The 21100-nt window shown below is 39.6% G+C and overlaps 1 protein-coding gene across 1 annotated transcript in view; it reads left to right on the top strand.

Annotated features, from left to right (window-relative positions):
* The window catches only part of CCSER1 (coiled-coil serine rich protein 1), a 2683941-nt gene that overhangs the window by 917492 nt on the left and 1745349 nt on the right, over positions 1 to 21100 (top strand). The window contains exon 3 of the mRNA XM_044060390.1: positions 7568 to 7755. Coding sequence (XP_043916325.1) covers positions 7568 to 7755 — 188 coding nt within the window. The remainder of the gene's footprint in view (positions 1 to 7567; positions 7756 to 21100) is intronic.

Raw genomic sequence — 21100 nt, 5'->3', positions numbered from 1 at the left:
CCTTTTATCAGCAACATCTTTAAACACACCTGCTAAGGCAGCAATGGCAAAGTACATGTGTACAACTGGGAACCTGCTGCACAGCAGCTGCCTTTGAAAACCATGCACATAATGATGGATGCAGACGTGTGTCACAGACTGTATATAGATACATATATCTTGCAAATACACCAGCTACAGCACTGACTCAGTAGCTCAGTCTGTTAAATACCTTGCATGTAGTATACTTTGCCACCCACAGTCCTGGGTTCGAATCCAGTATGTTGCACATCAATTACATTCTTGTGAACACAGCAAGCAATGACTGAGTCATGCAATTTTAACCCACGCAGGTTGCTGCTACTGCATTAACTGCAACTCATGTTTGCAAGTCAAAGGCCTGTAGATAAGGACATGCTGCACATATTTGTATAGCCAAACTATATGCTGCCTACTGCTCTGTGATTGGCACTGTTACATAACAGATGTACTTTACGCACATGCCTCAACTGGACTGTAAAGGGTACCCTTACCCTGCCACTGCTGTGATGACACAGCTGCACTGCTGCCTCAGTTACACATACAGCTTGCTGTCCTCCAAAAAGTTCACACTCCCCCAATGTGGCTGCAGCCTGGAACATATGCAGCTGTATGCTAAAATAGCTGCTACAGACCTACCATACCTCACAACCCCCTAGAACAAGAGATTCAGACACAACCATATATAAAGGGTGGGCGGGGGCAAAGGTCCAGCAACAGGGACATGTTTCACAGTTTGCCCCTACATAGCTAGTGAGTGGATAGAATTGCAGCTACTGCATCAGCATGCATAGTCTGACAGGTATGACGTCTCACATTCACGTCTCCCTCTTCTTACTGACCTCAACCCACAATGTTTACCACTGAACTGCCAGATAATCACATTGTCATGGGACAATGGCCAAACATATCAAGTAAAACTGTGGGCATACCTCATAAATGTCAACAGTGGACAGTATTTGTACCTACCCTCTGTGATGCTGTAGTCTCCACACCTCACTAATGTCCATCTCAAAGACTAAGAAAGAGGCCAAGGCCTACATGAAGGCCTTAAATATTGCACTGTGGTGCCATGTCATTAGATAATGAAAGTGTAGCCCGGCTGCTTTGGATGCAGTTAGCAAGTCTGAGCCACAGATTGGTCCACGGGCAATTACCTGTTAATGAGCATTACCTACAAAAGGCAGTCAACTGCCTATGGCAAACAGGTCTGTATGTTGCTTTACACAGACACGCTATGGTTTAGCAAGCTGTTTGAGAGGATCTGGTCAAAAAAGGATTACTTCAGTCTACCAGGTATGTAAAACATGTGGCCATATAATGGGATGCAGATGGGAGGATGGAGGTATGGGGAAAAGGGATTACAACATTATGCCTGTAGTACATATATGGCATTGACATGTTGGCGATACTCTTTTGTCCAACAGCTACAGGCATGCCTCTCAACTATCCCTGCTTTGAATCAAATCACAGCTCTGCCCCTGTTATTCCCTCCTACAGTGGTCGGCTCCTGTAGGAAAGCTATTGGAATATCATACAATGTACTGTAATTCACCTCCTCTCAGTCTGTCAATGTCACACAGAAATAGTTCAGACATTCTAAATGTGTTCCTGACTGTCCCTGATGTACTCTGGCTAGGTCACTGTTTTGTTGACATTCGTACTTCATTGCTCTAGAGCTAAGGCTAACATATCTGTCAACCCTTTACAGCAGAAATTCAGGTCATAGCCATAATTAGTGGGGGGTCACAAGCCCAAACTCAGTGACAGAGTATACATATTGGCCATACAAAGTAAGACTATGAATAGACTAACAGATATTACTGTAGCATAAGTGTTTACCAAGGCATCTTAAGGTTTTGTTTGTCTGGATCACATTATCAGTTCTCTGCCTTACCTTTTGGACTATCCACTGCACAAAGGGTGTTCACAAAGTGTCTAGCTCGTTATAGTTCATTGCAAGTTACAGGGTATCCACATTTTTCATATTTGGATGACTTGCTTATCTTTACAGGGTCTTTTTCAAAATGTCAGGGATCTCTCTCTTGAGTGAGAGATCTCTTGCACAAGCTGGAATTCCAAGAGAATATTCAGAAGTCTTTCTTGACTCACACAGGATTGTGTTCCTGAGATGTCTACTAGAAACCTCAGATTTTCTTCCATAGAAAAAAATAGATATTTATTTAGATATATTTCTAAGTTTTTTTCACTCAGACTTTAGTCACTGCCAGGGAATACTTCCAGATTTTGGGTTTCATAGCATCTATGATTCTCATGAAACCTCTGGCAAGTATCCACATGAGAAAGATATAGTGATATCTGAAACCTCCTTGGTCCAAGCAGCAACACCCTTTATCTTTTCAGAGCCCAGTACTGTGGTTTGTCAGAAGAGAAACCATTTGGTGGTGACAACAGATATACTTAAATCAAGGTCTTCCCTTCTCCCTCCCTGCTCCAAAGCAGTCAGTCATCACAGTTGCTACAGACTTTGCTTGGGGATCCATCTGAGGAGAGATAAAAGTGCAGAGAGTGTGGGACACAAAGGACAGAACCAAACACGTAAATATCAAGGAGATGCTTGCTGTGATCAAGGCACTCAAGTCTCTGAACCATCTTTTGCTCTCAGGACCTCTTTTAGTGGCTACAGACAATGCCACAGTAAGGTGGTACATCAACAAGCAAGGGAGAACCAGGTCATACTGCCTTTGCAGACTAGCCATGTTAGCGTGGGATATAGCTTAACACACAATCTATAGGCATCCTACATTCTGTTAGAGCAAAATTATGTGGCGGACAAACTGAGTGGGACCAGGGCAGACCCTGACAAATGGAAACTAGATCCAGGGGTCTTCCAAAGTTTGATCCATCTGTGGAGAGTCCCTCAATTAGACCTCTTTGCCTCCTCTCTGAACAATCAATGGTGAAATTGTGTTCCAGGACCCCATGCAAAAAGGCCTGGAAGACAAATGAATTTTCTATTATTTAGACAGGAATGTTCCTATATGCCTTTCCACCCTTTCCACTAATATCTAGGTCATTTCTGAAGATTGAGAAGGAGTCCACCAAGGTCATTGGGGTAATTTCCTTCTGGCCCAGGCAGCTGTGGTTCTTCCTTTTTTATTTTTGGAAATGGCCAGGAACAATTACCACAGGTTTCCTCATAGAATGGACCTACTCACACAATAACAGGGGTGTTTAATGCTCCCCGACATTATAGGGTCTTAATTCCTTTTAGGCGCCTGTTTTCTGAGTACATGCCACAGGTACTAGTGGAGGCAAGAAAGCCTGCTACTAGAAAATCATATATTGGCAAATGAAGAAAAGTTTTCTAATTGGTGTCAACAATATAACCAGCACTCATTCAGGGCTAGCTGTTCTCTGGTTTTACAATATTTGTGTAAGTTACTATCCTATGGCCATTTTTATTCCTCTATTGAGGTTCATTATTGCCCATTTCAGCATGTCTGCCCATGGATCTTCCTTTTTTAAGGAAGTTGCATGTCAAAATATTCTTTAAAGGAGTTTTGCATATGGGGCTTCAAGTAAACTGGTGGCCCCTCCTTGGGATCTCAATTTGTGTTAGAGCAACTAACACTTGCTCCATTTGAACCAGCTAATCCGGCTGACTTGAAGTTCTTAACATGGAAAAGTTTTATTGATGGCTTTGACTTCTGCAAAAAGGATATCTGAGTTGCAAGCTCTTATGGTGAGTCAACTGTACCTCATTTTCCACATGGACATGGTTTCTTTGAGAACTAATCCTTCTTTTATGCCTAAAGTAGTATCTGAGCTTACTTTAAGTCCCACTATCCATCTCCCTGTTTTCTTTGCTGAATACAAAAATGAGAGAGAAAGGATACTCCATACTGGATGTCCACAGACAGCTGAGGTACTTGACAGAATTAAATCTTTTATATCATCAGAACGGTTGTTCATTTCTTCTGAAGGTAAGAAGGGACAGCCAGTGTCAAAACAAAGTATTTTCAAGTGGTTGCCTTTTGTTGTACTTACCATGACAAATCTAGTCCAGGCAGGGTCAAGGCCCACTCTACAAGGATTTTACTTCTTCTGTGGCTTTTTCGAAAGGGTTGGATTCTAGAAGTAGTCTAGAAGCTGCTACTTGGTCCTTTGTACATATTTTTACAAAGCACTGTAAACTAGATTCCTTCTCTACGTCTACATCATGCTTTGCTAGGACCATTCTCCAGGGCCTCCTAGTAGACCCATCTCCTTCCACTTCCTAAATATAGTTAGCTATGGTAATCTATCCATATAGCTAAGGTTACTGCAGCAGTGATCAGTAGTTATGTAAGTTGAACTTACTATAACAGTGTTTGAATGATCACTGGTGCTATAGCTGTTCCCTCCCTCTATCCCCCTTGTTTTTCTGCGTGATTTTTTAAGCCAGGGTGTGGACATTTATTTTTGGTTATTTCTAGCCTTTTCCTTTCAATACTCAGCTACCCCCTGTCTGCTGGCAGGAAAGCTTTGAAGGGCTTCACGCCCAAACTTATCTTTTAGTCACTCAGTTCAAGCTGCGTTTGACAGTTTGTGCTCATGTAAGGTGCCCTAAGGCTTTGGAAACTGGCTGGCTCTTATATCCTTGGCAGGAAATAACCCATATAGCTAAAGCTACTGCAGCAGTGATCATTCGAACATCTACTCTTATGGTAAGTTTACTTCTACAACTGTACTTTCTTTCAGCCATTCCTGCACATCTGATTGAATGATGTGCTGTGCTTAGTTTAGAAGAAGGATTGGATCCCGTCATGCATAATGATCCAATGATTAACAGTCTGAGAGAGGAATGGGAAACAAAGAGGTCTGTATGAAAAAGAAAAAAAGGAAAGGTAAAAACATGAGTCAGAATAGAATGGAGTTTGGAAAAGCCTAGTTATTCTGGAAGTCAGACATATCTGCTAGGAATTTCTGAAATCCCATACAGCCTGCAAAATTAAAAAACTTCAAAAACAGATGTCATATGTAGGCAACTGTGCACTATATAGGAAAGATTCTAATAGAATGCAATGGATGAATTCTATTCACATGTGATTGCAGTATAGGTAGTAAGCTTCTCTTTGTTTTTACAGTGCAAGCATTTCTTTGTGTTACTGCATTTTTTTCAGTGTGATGTCTTGCTTAGACAACATAAAAAACGTTAAAATCGAATGTGGCCTTTTGAGTGAGTATGGACGTCAGCTATTTTTAGTCAAAGTTTATGTGACTTTGGAATTGGAATATATAGGTTCAGGGCATGTGAGGCAACACCCTTCACACTGGATGTACAAAATAAAAAGGTTTAAAATAAAATAAGTTCAATGTACTTTGTTTCCTTTTTTGTCCAAGTGGTGTTTTTATACTATAGCTCTAGTGTTCTTACACAAGTATGTGTGTGTGTGTGTGTGTGTGTGTGTGTGTGTGTGTGTGTGTGTGTGTGTGTGTGTGTGTGTGTGTGTGTGTGTGTGTGTGTGTGTATATATATATATATATATATATATATATATATATATATATATATATATATATATGAGCCAGGATGGCCAAGCAGAGTTTAGTCATGTTTCAATTCATCAATTATATTTCATCAAGTCACAATTCATCACATGTAGCTAAAGGTCTTATTTCCATGGTAGTATTTGTTTTAGCAACTCAGCAGTTTGTGATGCAATCATTCAGCGTCATCAAGTTCATGTCTGAAAGTAATGCAGCTCAACAAATGCTCATGCATTTCTAGATAGATAAATAGCTAGACATAAAGATAGATTTCCTGTTCAACTGAAGTTGGTTTACTCAACTAATGGCAGGAATACATGAACCTGCACAATTCATTTTAAAAAGGATTAGTTAAGCATTTGAAATTCTGTCTCCATGCTGAAGAGCCATAAAGCCTGGACTTTGACTCAGACAACCCAGGTCTGTATGGTGAGTCAGGTCTTGGAACAACTTGGTGGTAAAAAAAGGTATGGACTGGGTAGTGCTGGCTGACCTCTTCAGTTGGGTTTGGGAAGTATTACTTCCAGCCTACCATATTTGCCACCTAAAGACAGTGGAACACTAGGGAAATGGGGTGGCATTACTACACTGGTGATTATAGTCCTCATTATGCATGTCAATGGTCATATGCAAATGCAAGGAGAGGGTATAGAAAGCCCTCACATTGATATAAGTGCTTATGTTAGTCACCAAGATGGGATTAGGGCTAAACAGAAACACCCTCATAGCCTGCTTGTTCAATGAGTGGGTATAGGGGTGGGAGTGGATTGTAGTTTTCCTCTCCCTTCTTCAGCAGGATGTAGAAGAAACATTGTTGTTGTTTCATATAGAATTATTTAGGTGTTTCACATCAAACTAATTGTTTTATGCAATATTAAAGAAAAATGAGAAATATTTTTGCTCTAATTAAAATCGCCAGACACTTGCCATTTTCAGTATTTCTCAGGTCATGATTGCTAAAATGTGAGTTATTTTGACAGAGAAGGACAGGTAGTAACCCTAGGCACAAACTTCTCCATGGCTTCCCGCATGATGGTCCCTCTGGTTGTCGTTGACCTTTTGTTTGTGAGTCTCATACACCAGGGGACCAAATAGCTTAAGACTTGTCGGGGGGGGGGGCTGATGGCTGGGAGGGACAGAGTAAAAAAATAAAAAATAGAAAAGCATGCAGTTGATATTAGAAATACTTTTGCCATTCAGTGTAGCAGAAATGACCAATCATACCTGCTGACAATTAAAGCTGTCTGAATAGTGTGTATCAGAAGTGGGGTACTGCATGAAGGGCAGGCCATGGTACCAGAGCCCCTGTCTCACAGAGTAAACACTCACCTGGCCCTGCATCTATTACTGCTTAGCTACTTGTACGATAATGCCTGGAGTAAGAAGAGCTCCTAGGATGACATCCCATGTGCTCTTATAATGTCCAGAAAACTGTACAGCTTGTGGAAGCAAAGAATTTAACCAATACATTGAATCTTGCGTGTTCTAAATATGTAGGAAGTGATAATCATTTTATCTCTTGTCTTCAGAATAATTTGACAGATTTCTGTGTTCATATCCTTCTAGTTCTTACATTGTGGTTAGAAAGAACATATCTCTATTTAGTTTTTGTGGTAAAGCATCCAAAATAAATCATTTAAAATTAAATAAGAACATCAGACACAAGTATTGTGTTATGCTAATGTTATTGTAGGCGTATACTTTCAATAGGAAGTATGCTGGAATAATTCAAAAATCCTTGATTTGCTTTACTGGAATCATTCAACAGTCATTTTAAGAATATTACAAAAATGTTAAGAGATGTAACCATTGAAGAGAAAAAGAATGTGTAATGATGTATAGAATAAGGTAACTGACTAGCACCAATCACATATAATGACATAAAAATATCAGTATTTAGAATCGTTGTCATCTAGCAATAGCTTATTAAAACGGACTTTCTGTTTTTGCCCTGGCTTGGTATTGATGTACTATACAATTCTGCATAATTTCTGATACTTCCCTTTTAAGTTTACATAACATGTCAATACTGGATTTATTTTTATTCCTTCTACAGTCACCCCTGCCTACTCCTTCAGTCCGTGCCAAGAAGACAAATTTATGGAGAGGCGACTGAGATCTGCATCAGAGGGCACAGCTGGAAGCAGCAGGATACAGCTAAAACTGAAAGAAACATTTCTGGAAGGAGTGAACAGCTTGCGAAGACAGAGAGCAGGTTCTTCTTCTTCCAAAATGAATAGCATGGTAAAAGTGAAATCGTTATTCAAAAACTTTAAAGCTGGGTTATTAAACTGTTATGTTCTATCAGTACAGTATATGAGATGCATCTGCGTCCTAAATTTGCATATATATTTGTATTTATCCCAATAAGAGGCACTGATAATGTAGTGGAGAAGAAAGGAGGATCTGACCTGAAGTGTAGATATCTTTTGTTTATGGTAACATTGTTTATGTCATAAGGCATCTATTGCCATTCTACCAAAGTTATCATATAAGAAAAAAACTCTGAATCATTGCCAATAAAATGGGGGAAAAATAAAATGCGCACACAAATTAACTCTATACCCCCCCAAAACAAAATTCCACTCAAAATTCAACTCGATAGAATGAAATTTTACATTATTAAAATTAATAAAAGAATGAAACAGTGAGATAATGTACAAACTACAAATAATCAGTCAGAAACTGGCATTACCAGGAAAATGCACCCAAATCTAGCAGTCTGCACAAAAGAAGTATAAACTAAGTAAATATGTAATCAAGTTACAACCCTAACACATCTGAATATATTCCGCATTGTACTACTAAAATAATAAACAGTTATATGACACTTTTAAAAAGATTAATGCATAAATAAAAATGGCAGTAGAAAACCAGTTATTCTAATACATGCGCACACACGTGCACACACACACACACACACACACACACACACACACACACACACACACACACACACACACACACACACACGTCTATTAATGTGTAGGTATGTATCTAGTTGTACATGTTATTCCACATATACATGAGCATACGCACACACACACACACACACACACACACACACACACACACATATATATATATATATATATATATATATATATATATATATATATATATATAGGTCCACTTTTTAATTTCGAAAGCCCAAAATCCTGAGTTTTGAAATACAAAATTCAAAACATTGAGATTTTGGAATCTCAAAAATAAAAAGTGGAATAAAAAAACAAAACAGTGTTTTTGCAGGGAAGCAAGCCACCCTGTGCCCCCACATCCCCTGTAACTTAAATATACCATCTCCGAGATTGCGCTACAGTGCAGAGAATGGTAAGCAGAACAGGAGCATTACCATTCTCTTCACTGTAGTGCGATCGCAGAGATGGTCTATTTAAGTTGCAGGGGATGGGGTGGGATGCAGGGGGGGCTTGCCCCCCTGCAAAAACATTGTTTTTGTTGTTTTTTTTTTTTTAATCACTTTTTAATTTTAAGATTCCAAAATCTCGATTTTCTGGGATCGGTATTTTTAAAGTCGAGATTTTGGGCTTTTTAAATTAAAAAGTGGATCCATATATACATTCTCAGCTAGAGCGTCTTCTGTGTGGAGGCATACGTGAATGGGTGTGCCTTCGTTGAAGGTTGTGCGTCAGGGCTGGTAACTCGGCACGTAAAAATCCACTACCAAACATTAGCGGACCGGAGTTCCACTGTGGCGACCCCTAACAGGGATAAGCCAAAAGACACAACAATATATATACAGATATATATATATATATATATATATATATATATATATATATATATAGTTATATAAAGAACTGCAGCCACAAAACAAAGACTCCGTTAGGAAAGCGAAAAACCAAAATGCCAATAATGGATCCAAACAGAAGTCACCATACAAAAATCAAGTAGAACTTTCTTTATTGTTACATAAAAACCACACAACTTTCATTTCCGTGGGTTAACTCTCATCAGGTGTAAATGTTAGAAACAATGAACCATCTTTATACTTGGCTTTTAGGCGGGAAAACCAGATAATCAAAGCACAATTAGATAGCAATTAAGACAACTTGTGTTATATTTAAAAGGGCAATGGTCTATCATTAGGAGAATGGTATGAATACATGTCAAAACCATTCAATGGCAAAAGTTTCAAATGCTCTTTTTATACATTATATTGAGTGTGTAACACATAAATCACAATATCATTAAAAATAAATGCAACACAAAAACATCGTTGTTTAAATGAGTTGAGGCTAGTCAGTACTAGCTTGCCAAGTGTGGTAACTAATTGCAAGCTAGTACTGACTAGCCTCAACTCATTTGAAACTTTTGCCATTGAATGGTTTTGACATGTATTCATACCATTCTCCTAATGATAGACCATTGCCCTTTTAAATATAACACAAGTTGTCTTAATTGCTATCTAATTGTGCTTTGATTATCTGGTTTTCCCGCCTAAAAGCCAAGTATAAAGATGGTTCATTTGTTTCTAACATTTACACCTGATGAAGCGAGTTAACCCACGTGAAAGCTTTGTCTGGTTTTATGTAACAATAAAGAAAGTTCTACTTGATTTTTCGTTTGATCCATTATTGGCATATATATATATATATATATATATATATATATACGCCCTCTCCAAAGCAAAAAACACAGCATCAATGGGACCAGACGGTGTCCCGGGCTGCGTCCTACATGATCTCCAAGAAGAGCTAAACCCAAACATAAAACTACTGTTCAATCTCAGCCTTACTACAGGATATGTGCCCAAAGAGTGGTGTACAGCAACAGTGGTCCCTCTCCATAAAGGTGGTGCCTCAACGGATCCTGGAAACTATCGCCCCATAAGCCTGACTAGCTTAGTCTGCAAAGCTATGGAAAGGATCATCATGGACCTCATAAATAAAGATATTGGGGACCTACAGACACTGGATACTACCCAGTTCGGCTTTGTTAAGGGCAGATCCTGCCTTTTAAACCTGGTTGATTTCTTTGAAACAGTCACCAAGGCAATTGACGAGGGGAAGGTGGTCCACACAGCCTACCTGGACCTCGCTAAAGCCTTCGATACAATACCCCACTCGGCATTATAGATAAGCTCACCAGCTTAAATATAAACCCCTATGTCACTAGATGGATTGCAAACTGGCTCAAGGACAGAACCCACATGGCTAGAATTGCTGGAGCCATGTCAGACTCCAAACCAGCTACAAGTGGTGTCCCACAAGGCTCAGTCCTGGGACCTCTCTTGTTCGGTATATATTTCTCAGAGGTACAGGCCAACACGGAAGGACTGTGGCTGACCAAGTTTGCAGATGACTGCAAACTGGGCGCCATAATCGACTCTCCAGCCGACACAAGCATCCTCCAAAAGGGCCTCATAGAAACAGACAACTGGTGCCAGAGCCATGGCCACAAGCTAAATGCCAAAAAGTGTATAGTCATCCCCTTTGGCAAAAACAAAGTGCCTACAAATTACCACATAGGTGGTAATCCATTAAATACAGAAGAAGTAATTAGGGACCTGGGGACCCACGTTGATAGCAATCTCTCATTTGACAACCACGTGGCCAAAGTGGTTAGAAAAACATTTTATATAGCCCACCTAATCATGAAGGGATTCACATCTAGATCAGGGGAGGTAATCGTGCCTCTTTACTCATCCCTCATCAGGCCCATAATTGAGTACAATGCCCCTTTTGGGATGTACCTTACCAGACACCTGCAGCAACTGGAAAGACTCCAAAAGTACCTCACCAAGAGAATCAAAGGGCTCAAACAAATGCCATATGCTGCCCGGCTAAAGAAACTCCAGCTCTACTCAGTGGCATACCGCCTGTTCAGAGGCGATCTGTGCCTGACATATAAAGCCATGTCCAACCCGGAATTAATGGACATGCTGCACCTCAGAAAATCCAAATCCCATCGAGCTACGCGCTCGAGAGACTTGAACCTCAGCACTGAAATAAATAGGACATGCTGGAGGGACAGATTCATAACCCAGAGGCTCCCTTCACTCTGGAATAAAATCCCAGTCCAGGTTAGGCAGAGTCCCTCATTGACTCTCTTCAAGAGGAATCTTGATGAGTGGATGGGAGATTGTAGGTTTACCCCGGGTATCACTTCTGTGTCACTGTTAGACAGAGGCACAGTATACTAACCTTGAAAAAGGGCATAGCAAAATAAATTTAAAATGGGTGGTGAAAGCCAAACACATTCTGGCTAGGCTTATAAATGCCCTAGGGCAGATAGCCTAGTATGAACCTATGAACCTATATAGATAGATATATATGTATATATATATATATATATTTATGCATATATGTATATATATATATATATAGATATACACACACACACACACACACATATATATATATATATACATATGTATATCTATATATATATCTATATCTAATCTATATATATATATATATATATATATATATATATATATATATATTTATATATATATATATTTTATATATATATATATATATATATATATATATATATATATATATGTATATATTTATTATTTATATATATATATATATATATATATATATATATAGATGTATGAGTCTACATCAAAAACAATGAAAGACCACATTACCGAAAACGAAATCACCAAGATGACATTCCATAAACTTAACTTTCATGAATGACCAGAATGCTGAAGGATTTCAGAGGGTAAGTATCCAGTTGGCCAACAGTGAAACACACTGCACTACTTCAAACCCATCCTGGTGGGAGGCTGCACCCTCCACACCCCCCTAACTAAATATACCAACTACGGGATCACACTACAATGGGGAAATGGGCAAATTTCCCCATGATGGCCACCTGGTTACTTACCCTGTGAAATCCTTTTGTTTTGAAGTAGACCCATGTATATACATATATATATATATATATATATATATATATTATAAAATATAGGCTAAAGGCAACTTTTGTTATTTAAAACCAGTTTTGCTAGGATGTGAATTAAGAGTAAAAGATCTTTGCTTTTCCTTATAACACAAAATTCATGTTCAACAAAAATAGCCATACATCCTTATCAAACACTATAACTCTAAGGCACTCTTCCCTTAAATTTTTATACAGTACAATGCAAGGTCCATTTTCTTAGAGGATTTGGCAAACTACATAGGCACTGATCAGTAATTTATGCAAGAAGTCCAGTCTGAAGTTTTCAGGCAGTTTTAGTCCCCAGTAAAATTCTTTCTGAAGATTATGCACAGTACAGGTTGGCCTAGAAAGATCAGTTTTGTACAGTTCACAAGTTTCATAGCTAAGTACTTGGCTACTTGCTCTTACAGGTCATTTTATGTTTATCCGATCTGCCGTCATATGTGAAAATCAAGCCCTGTACCTTGTGTGTATGAGGTAAACACCTCAACCATTTATTATGCCAACCCCCAACCAAAGGCTTTGTGATGAAACCTCAGATCGAAACAAGGACCTTTAGATCTTCAGTTTAACACTCTCCAATTGAGCTATTTTAGTATTTCCATTTTTAGTAGACCTTCCTGCTGACAGTACTCTGAAAAGGTGACTAATGAAGACAGTCGTTACAGAGAACACACATGTGGAGTATCTCTCTTTACATTCCCATAAAGGTAGGAACAAACTGCAGTAATCCTTGCAGTCTCACACAAGCAGCAGTGCATCCTAATGGCTTCTCTCCTGAAAGATAATCAGCTGCGTTTCCTTCGAGGAACTCGGCCTGAATTGCCTTTATTATTTATCCAACATGCATAACTCCATCTGGAATCTCTCCAGAATCCTTTAATTCACAAAGGTTTCAACTCTTGTTACTCTCAGAGCAGTGGGCTACATGTAGCCCTGTCTGCTACTGTTCCTAATTATCTCTAACCTGCTTGACATTACTAAGCTGGCATCCTTAAAGGAACCAGGCAACAATAAGCTACATGACCTCACTGGTGTGAGTGGCAGCAGATGAAATGTACGCATAGGACTCTTGCTACAGACATTTTCATTCTTAACGTGTCCCGCAAATCTATAAAATGGCCTGTTACACTTTTAAAGTGGGTGTGTTCTTTGTCCCATCTTTCTTTTGATGTATATCAATCCACAGTGATGTCTAATATGCTGCAATCAAATGGTGTAAGTCCATTTGAGGATTGGGGTGCATCTCTCACAGCAAAGACAATATATGGCAAATAATAGTCCCTTTTTTCTAGTCTATGTCTGTGGCCTTTCATAATATATAGACAGGTTGCAGTTGCATATATATAGGCACTGAATGTGATTTTTTTTTCTGTTTGCTAGTTTTCTAGTTCATCTAGTGCTTCTATAACTGTAACTACTAGATGAGTTCTTTAGGTTGAAGTTTTGAGCTTTGAGTTATTAACCAACATTAGTGGACTGCCAGCTGTCTTCTTTGTATGGTCTTTTCTATAAATGGCATAACTGGCGATTATGAAGTCTATGTCTTGAACATGTGGTTTTAGACATATTTCTGTTTTAGTAAGATTATGTAGAGTGTACTGGTTTGTCCATGCCTGAAATTGAAATATTTTGTTATAAATGCTCCCGGACACTGATGTGCATTATTTTTATTTATTTATTTTTAATTATTTTTAAATTTGTTAACAGGGAATGTCTGACTATACAACAATGCTCCTTTCCACTGGTGGCCTGTGGAGAGAAGTTCCACAATATAGTAAATATAGCAATTGAGGATGACCAGTAGACATTGTACAAAGTAATAATATACCAGACAATTGTAGTATGACACATATATCATGCTAAACAATGGTAATGCATCAAGTTAGACTTGCAACAGTTAATTTCGTAATCATGATAGAAAGCAATAATGCATCATATTAGAATGGAAAAATTACATATTGGTGCATTATAAAAAGATTTTATGTACATATATTCAGGAACTTAGAAGTTGAACTGTATTAAACGGTAAGGAATGGAGACAAATATAGAAAGGAGATGAGTTTGTGTTGATGAGGCTGGAGGAGACTGTTAGCAGAAGTTGTAGTATATGGAGGACAGGCAACGACATTGTTTAAGTGGTGTGCTTTGTGTGTATATGTAGTTTACTTTATCCAGGGCATAGGCATGACAAGTGCTCGGTGTGTGTTAGATAACTTTTTAGTAATAAAGTGAAGGTTGTTGGGTTTTTAACAAGCCATAGGTGGTGAGGGATGGTGCTCCATTTTTAACCTCATAAAGGTATTTGAGCATAATAGTGCTGTAGTGTATGTAACAAGGTTACGTCAGTGTAGTTGGGATTTGCTTCTAAATATCCTGCACATAATATTAGCATTAATGTGATGATAGTTATGTGCTTTGCCTTTAATATGGTACTTGTAGTAACAGTAAGAGGAGGTATTGAAATGTTTTTTGGTAATAAGCAAAAGAGATTGGTTTGCAGTATATTTGGGATATATTAACTTCAAACCTGTTGTGTATTTTTCTTTTCCTGGTATTACTTGGGCAGCATGATCTTTTGTGTGAAGCAGAAAGGCTGTGCTAAATGTTACTGCACAGGAAGTTCATTTGTGTGAATTTAGTGTTTTAGGTTTTATTGTATGTTTAGCAGGTACTTTTAACGTGGCCCTCTATTGAATGAAAGGCTGAAGTAGTTGCATGTTAAGTCTTCTGTATGACTAAATGATTCAACGCCAGAAGTCTAAACCTCAAGATGCACGCACTCAAGGCACTCCTCAATATGGAGAAAATCATTATCTGTGCAGTAACAGAAACCTGGTTCAAGGCTCCAGAGAGCACCCCAGCACTACCAGGATTCAACTCATACCATACTTTTCGGCCCCAGAACTCAGACCGAAATACTAAAGGTGGGGGAGTATCCATCTTCATCAAGGATACCCACATCTCCAGGTTAGTGGCACTGTACGAGGCATCGGAGACCCTCCATGTGCAACTAACAGTGGGCAAAACTGCTTTTCAGTTTGTAGCCTGCTACAGATCACCCACCTTGTCTCAGGACCCCCACTCGGCATTCCTGAGAACACTGGAGAATATGAAGGTCTCACCAAACACCATGATTTTGGGGGATTTCAACTACCCAAACATTGACTGGGAAAACTACTCAAGTCCCAGTTCCTTTGCCCAATGGTTCCTAGAGTTTATAAACTCAAATGCCATGGAACAACTGGTCACCACTCCCACAAGAGGGGACAACATATTGGACCTGGTCATCAGCAATATGGGGGATCATTGTTCCACACCAGAGATAAACCCCTTGTTGGTAAGATCAGACCACAAACTAATCAGAATGGACATCCACATCCCGACCCCACCCCTGGCCAAGGAAACCACTGTGAAAAATCTCTCATAAGCAAACTTCACACTTCTCAAGACCGAAGTGGAAACTTTCAAAGCCCCCGGGCAAATAAATAATGCTATCCAAATCGCAGAATCCTTTACAAATGCACTCTATGAGCACCTACAGGAATGCATGGATCGTGCCATCCCAAATAAAACCAAGACTCACTCCTCCAAACACAGGAGACCAGTCTGGTGGACCCCGGCCATAAATAAGCTATACAACAGAAGGAGGAAACTATTACATGATAGGGCAAAATCCCAAAAAGGGAAGGCATCCCTGATCAGTATTAGCAAGAAACTTCGTTCAATCATAAAATCATTGAAGGCTAATTTCGAAAGAAAAATTGCCAAAGACTCTAAACTAATCACAAGGCGTTCTTTAGCTATGTCAAGAATCTGGGTGGCAACTCTCAGATCTGCTCTGAGCTGGTGCAAAATGGCACAAAATATACTGAACCCACTGACATTGCCAACATCCTGGCAGACAGGTTCAGTGAAAACTTTACCCCCCCTTCCCCCCAAAAGGGCCTGTGTCTATCCCAGAAGAATGCAGTCCCCCAGTCATCACAGACACACAGGTGAAAGCAGCCCTTTCCAAAGTAAAAAACACAGCATCAATGGGACCGGATGGTATCCCGGGCTGCATCTTACATGAGCTCCAAAAAGAACTAGAACTAAACCCTCACATAAACTCACTGTTCCAACTCAGCCTTACCACAGGTTATGTACTCAAAGAATGGCGTACAGCAACAGTAATCCCACTCCACAAAGGTGGCACCACAACGGATCCTGGGAACTATCACCCCATAAGCCTGACTAGCCTGGTCTGCAAGGCTATGGAGCGCATCATCATGGATCTCATAAACAAAGACATTGGGAACCTCCAGACACTGGACCCTACCCAATTCGGCTTTGTTAAAGGCAGATCTTGCCTCCTAAACCTAGTTGACTTTTTTGAAATAGCTACCAAAGCCATAGATGAGGGAAAGGTAGCCCACACAGCCTACTTGGACCTCGCAAAGGCCTTTGATACAATACCCCACTCTGGCATCATAAATAAGCTTACTAGCTTAAATATCAACCCATATGTCACAAGATGGGTTGCAAACTGGCTCAGGGATAGAACTCTCATGGTCAGAGTTGCGGGTGCCATGTCCGACTCTAAACCGGTTACAAGTGGAATCCCACAGGGCTCAGTCCTGGGACCCCTCTTGTTTGGTATATACTTCTCTGAGGTACAGGCAAGCACAGGAGGACTGTGGCTGATCAAGTTCGCAGATGATTGCAAGCTGGGAGCCATAATAGACTCTCCAGCTGACACAAGCATCCTCCAGAAGGGTCTTACAGAGATGGATACCTGGTGTCAAAACCATGGCCTTAAGCTAAATGCCAAAAAGTGCATAGTCATCCCTTTTGGGAAAAAACAAAGTGCCCACAAACTACCACATGGGAGGTAATCCACTATGTACGGAAGAAGTAATTAGAGATCTGGTGACCCAAGTAGACAGCAACCTCTCCTTTGACAATTACATTGCCAAAGTGGTTAGAAAAACCTTCTATATAGCCCACCTAATCACAAAAGAGTTCACATCTAGATCAAGAGAGGTCATTGTGCCCCTCTACTCATCGCTCATCAGGCCCTTAATTGAGTACAATGCCCCATTTGGGATGCATCTTACCAGACACCTGCAACAGCTGGAGAGACCTCAAAAGTACCTCACCAAGAGGATCATGGGCCTCAAACAGATGCCCTATGCTACTCGACTAAAGAAACTCCAGCTCTACTCAGTTGCTTACCGGCTACTCAGAGGCGATCTCTGCCTGACATACAAAGCCATGTCAGACTCGGAATTGATGGACATGCTCCACCTCAAGAAAGCCAAATCCATTAGAGCTACACGCTCCATTGATTTAAACCTCAGCACAGCAATAAATAGGACATGCTGGAGGGATAGATTCATATCCCAGAGGCTTCCCTCACTCTAGATTAGAATCCCGGTTCATGTTAGGCAGAGCCCCTCACTGACCCTCTTCAAGAGAAATCTTGATGAATGGATGGGAAATCGTAAATTTACTCCTGGGATCAATTCTATGGCCCTGCTGGACAGCAGCTCGGGAATCTAGTCTATAAGGGTGACGTAAGCCAACACATTCTGGCTATGCTTATAAATGCCGTATTGCAGATGGCCAAGTACCTACCTATGAGCCTATGAATGTGTTTAAGATTGAAGTAGCTTTGTCTAAGAATGACGTTGTCCTGCACCTAGTTTGATTTATTTAGTGGGTGGGTGGGATGTAAGCATTCAGAGGTTTAAGGTTAGTACAATATAAGTCTTGTGATGATGGGGTGCCTGGGAGATGGACGTAGAAGAAGAGGTAGTCTCGTATGACAATGTTATCTGAGCAGATTTTCTGTACAGGTAAACAACCAGTGGCAGCAAAGTTCTGAGCAATGTGGAGCAACCTACCAAATAATTAATCTTATGATGAAATATCTGGAAGAAGCAGTCCTATTCATCCCATATGGAGAGGTGTCTAACATTTTTTTTACTGTTTTTGCGTCCTCTCCAACAGACAATCATGCTATGCTAGTTGTCCATTGTAGGTTTTGTTCCCCTGTTCTAACTGGTCTCAGCCATTATCCTTGGGTCAAGAACTGAATGATAATGATGTGTCTTCATTTAGGATGGGTGGGCTTTCTTGGTATATTCACCTAACTTCAAACCATGTATATTAACAATTAATCAAGGGTGCAGCATGCAATGGGTACGATGTGGGATGTCACACGGTCCTCCATTTGCAGAAAATCGCATAGTGGGCCACACATCTCCAAGTTGCTCTCAGTCCTCCCGCAGTGACAAGCATGCTAACAATGATCGCTTCCTTTCTGTTTCCTGCTGTTGTCTTCTGTAGCAAAAGGGCTGCAGACTGACCTGATGCCATCTGGGTTGTACTTAGGTTTCCATCCCCGCACATTATGGAATTGGTGTAAGAAATCCTGCTTCTCTTGGTTAGGGAATTATTGAACAAACAGCACTCTACTTCACAGTTACAAATACACAGACTCTGCCCTGACAGTACATATTTGTTTTGTATATTTATTCATCTAGAACCCTGTTGAATACATGGAATTTGCTTTATTCTGAGATAGTGCCTTTTCACAATTAAAACTGCTTGACTGCATCAGTTCTAAAGAAATAATGGTTATAAAGTGAAACCTGTTTAAAATCTATTTAACATTGTTGTACAAGCTTTCATCTTACAGCTTCCATGTGTTCTGCATATTTTTTTTTAAATTTGCACCCTTATTTCTTAAAACTGCTTTAAATATTGTCCAGTACATGTATCCCCATGCATTTTCTAATTTAGTCCTTTCTTCAGGATTCATGGATTCTGAATGTGACCTACCAGCTGTTCTCAGCAATCTGCAAACCACTGTCAATATCTCCCCTACTAATAATCTACCACAAAAGAAGCTTTTAGGTATACAGTGGTGTATGTGCAGTAATAAAGAACCCTGAACTTGTTCTTACTTCTTATTGGTATATGTGTTTATTTATCCTGTCACACAATTTTTGCAGTGTTTTGCCCATATAAGAAAGACAATTCACAATAAGCTAAACATATGAAGATTCAAAGTGAAAGTTTGCTAAGAGTTGTAAGTTAAGTTTGATGCCGTTCCGGTTAATAACCATTGTTTCTTTGAGATTTATTTTTTTCAAGTCATGATTTATTTAATGTATTTTTCTGATTTTTAATTGACTGAACAAATTGCTCTACCAGCCACCTGCCATTATATTTACCAAACTATTTAATTAGATTTACATGAGGATTTCCATAACTATTTCCTCACTGAAATAATTCTGTTATGTCCTGCAATGTGCTGTTTCATTTAAAATATTTTGGCTATTGTTATATCATTTTGCCAGTCTCAGAATTACACATGGTCAGTGAGGTACCTGTTAAATAATGCATAATGGCTATTTAAATCGTTGTCTGGGGTAAAGAGCTGGAAAAGAAGCTATGCATATGATTTGCTGAATTAAAATGTACTTACTAAATGTCTGCAGAATCTGGTGAAGCTCTTGTCTTTCTGCTTGTTGTGTTTTTTTATGCTTGGCCCAGTAATGCTTTTTTAACATGATCCTAACTACCAGCATTTAAATGTTGTAAACTTCTGTCTTTTTTGGATCCTATGGATGATGATCCTCACTATAACTTCTTTGCCTGGTCTGGAACTGTATGAGTCCTTCTCAACAGAACCACACCAAACCCTTAGGATACTGATCTACTCCTTGTTGCATCATATATGAGGCATTAAAGTCACCTTGCATGTAAATGAACCTGTGATTCTCACCACTTGATCCAAAGACTGACTTATTTGACACATAATGTACTGCAGCTGCCTTGTTAAAAGTTATATGATAGTTTGTACTGAGCACAGAGCACATGGAAATCTGAACGCTGTATGTCACACAGCATGAACAGACTCGGTCAGTGTCTTAGGTTTAAGGAACTGACTGAAGAAACAGCACTTTGTGTTGCAGCTACAGATTCACATTATTTAATCTGGATAGTCATATTTGCTTTTCGCATTTGGTTTTCTGTTGCTCTGTGTAACTACAGCCCTGCTGAACTTTAGTTGGTTGTTTTAGCACTACGGAGCACAGTGTGCTATGAATTCCATACCAAAATGAATGAATTGCTAGACTTTTCTGCCTACAGTAATCTATAGGTGGATTAATTGTGTAATGTGCTGTTCTAACTTCAGTGGTCATAAGTACTAACTATTGGGAATTCCACTTCTGACATCATAAAAGATTAGGAAGCTGTATTTAGAGTATGTTCAACCGTTGCTCTCTGCAGCCTTTTAGTAATGCTTTTTGCACACTTCATGTCTTGAGCCTAATATATATCTTTCCAGACTGTGAGAACTCTGTGGTTAAAGTCTCACAAAATTTCTTGTTGTTCTTGCAGTTATGACACTAATGGCTGAAGCCTGCACCCATAGCCTGCCTTAGGCATAGCCCAACTAGGTGGCCACCTAAGGCGCCGCTCTAGCAGGGGCACTTTTCCAGTATTTGTTTATTTTTTGGAGTAAAGAAATAGTTTTTTTTAAAAAAAATGTGACCAACGAATACAGGAAGAAATGAAGAATAAGAGAAGCTGTGACAAAAGTGAAGAAAAAAGCAATCGGGATGGTGTAGGTAGATCAGGATGGGTGCACCTATTGGTGTGTTGTGGGGGGTGC

Source organism: Protopterus annectens, chromosome 2.part0, assembly GCF_019279795.1.
Source record: "Protopterus annectens isolate FY-2018-M chromosome 2.part0, PAN1.0, whole genome shotgun sequence".
In the NCBI taxonomy this organism is placed as follows: Eukaryota; Metazoa; Chordata; order Ceratodontiformes; family Protopteridae; genus Protopterus; species Protopterus annectens.
Note: the sequence above shows the minus strand (reverse complement) of the source record. Positions and strands in the feature narration are given on the sequence as shown.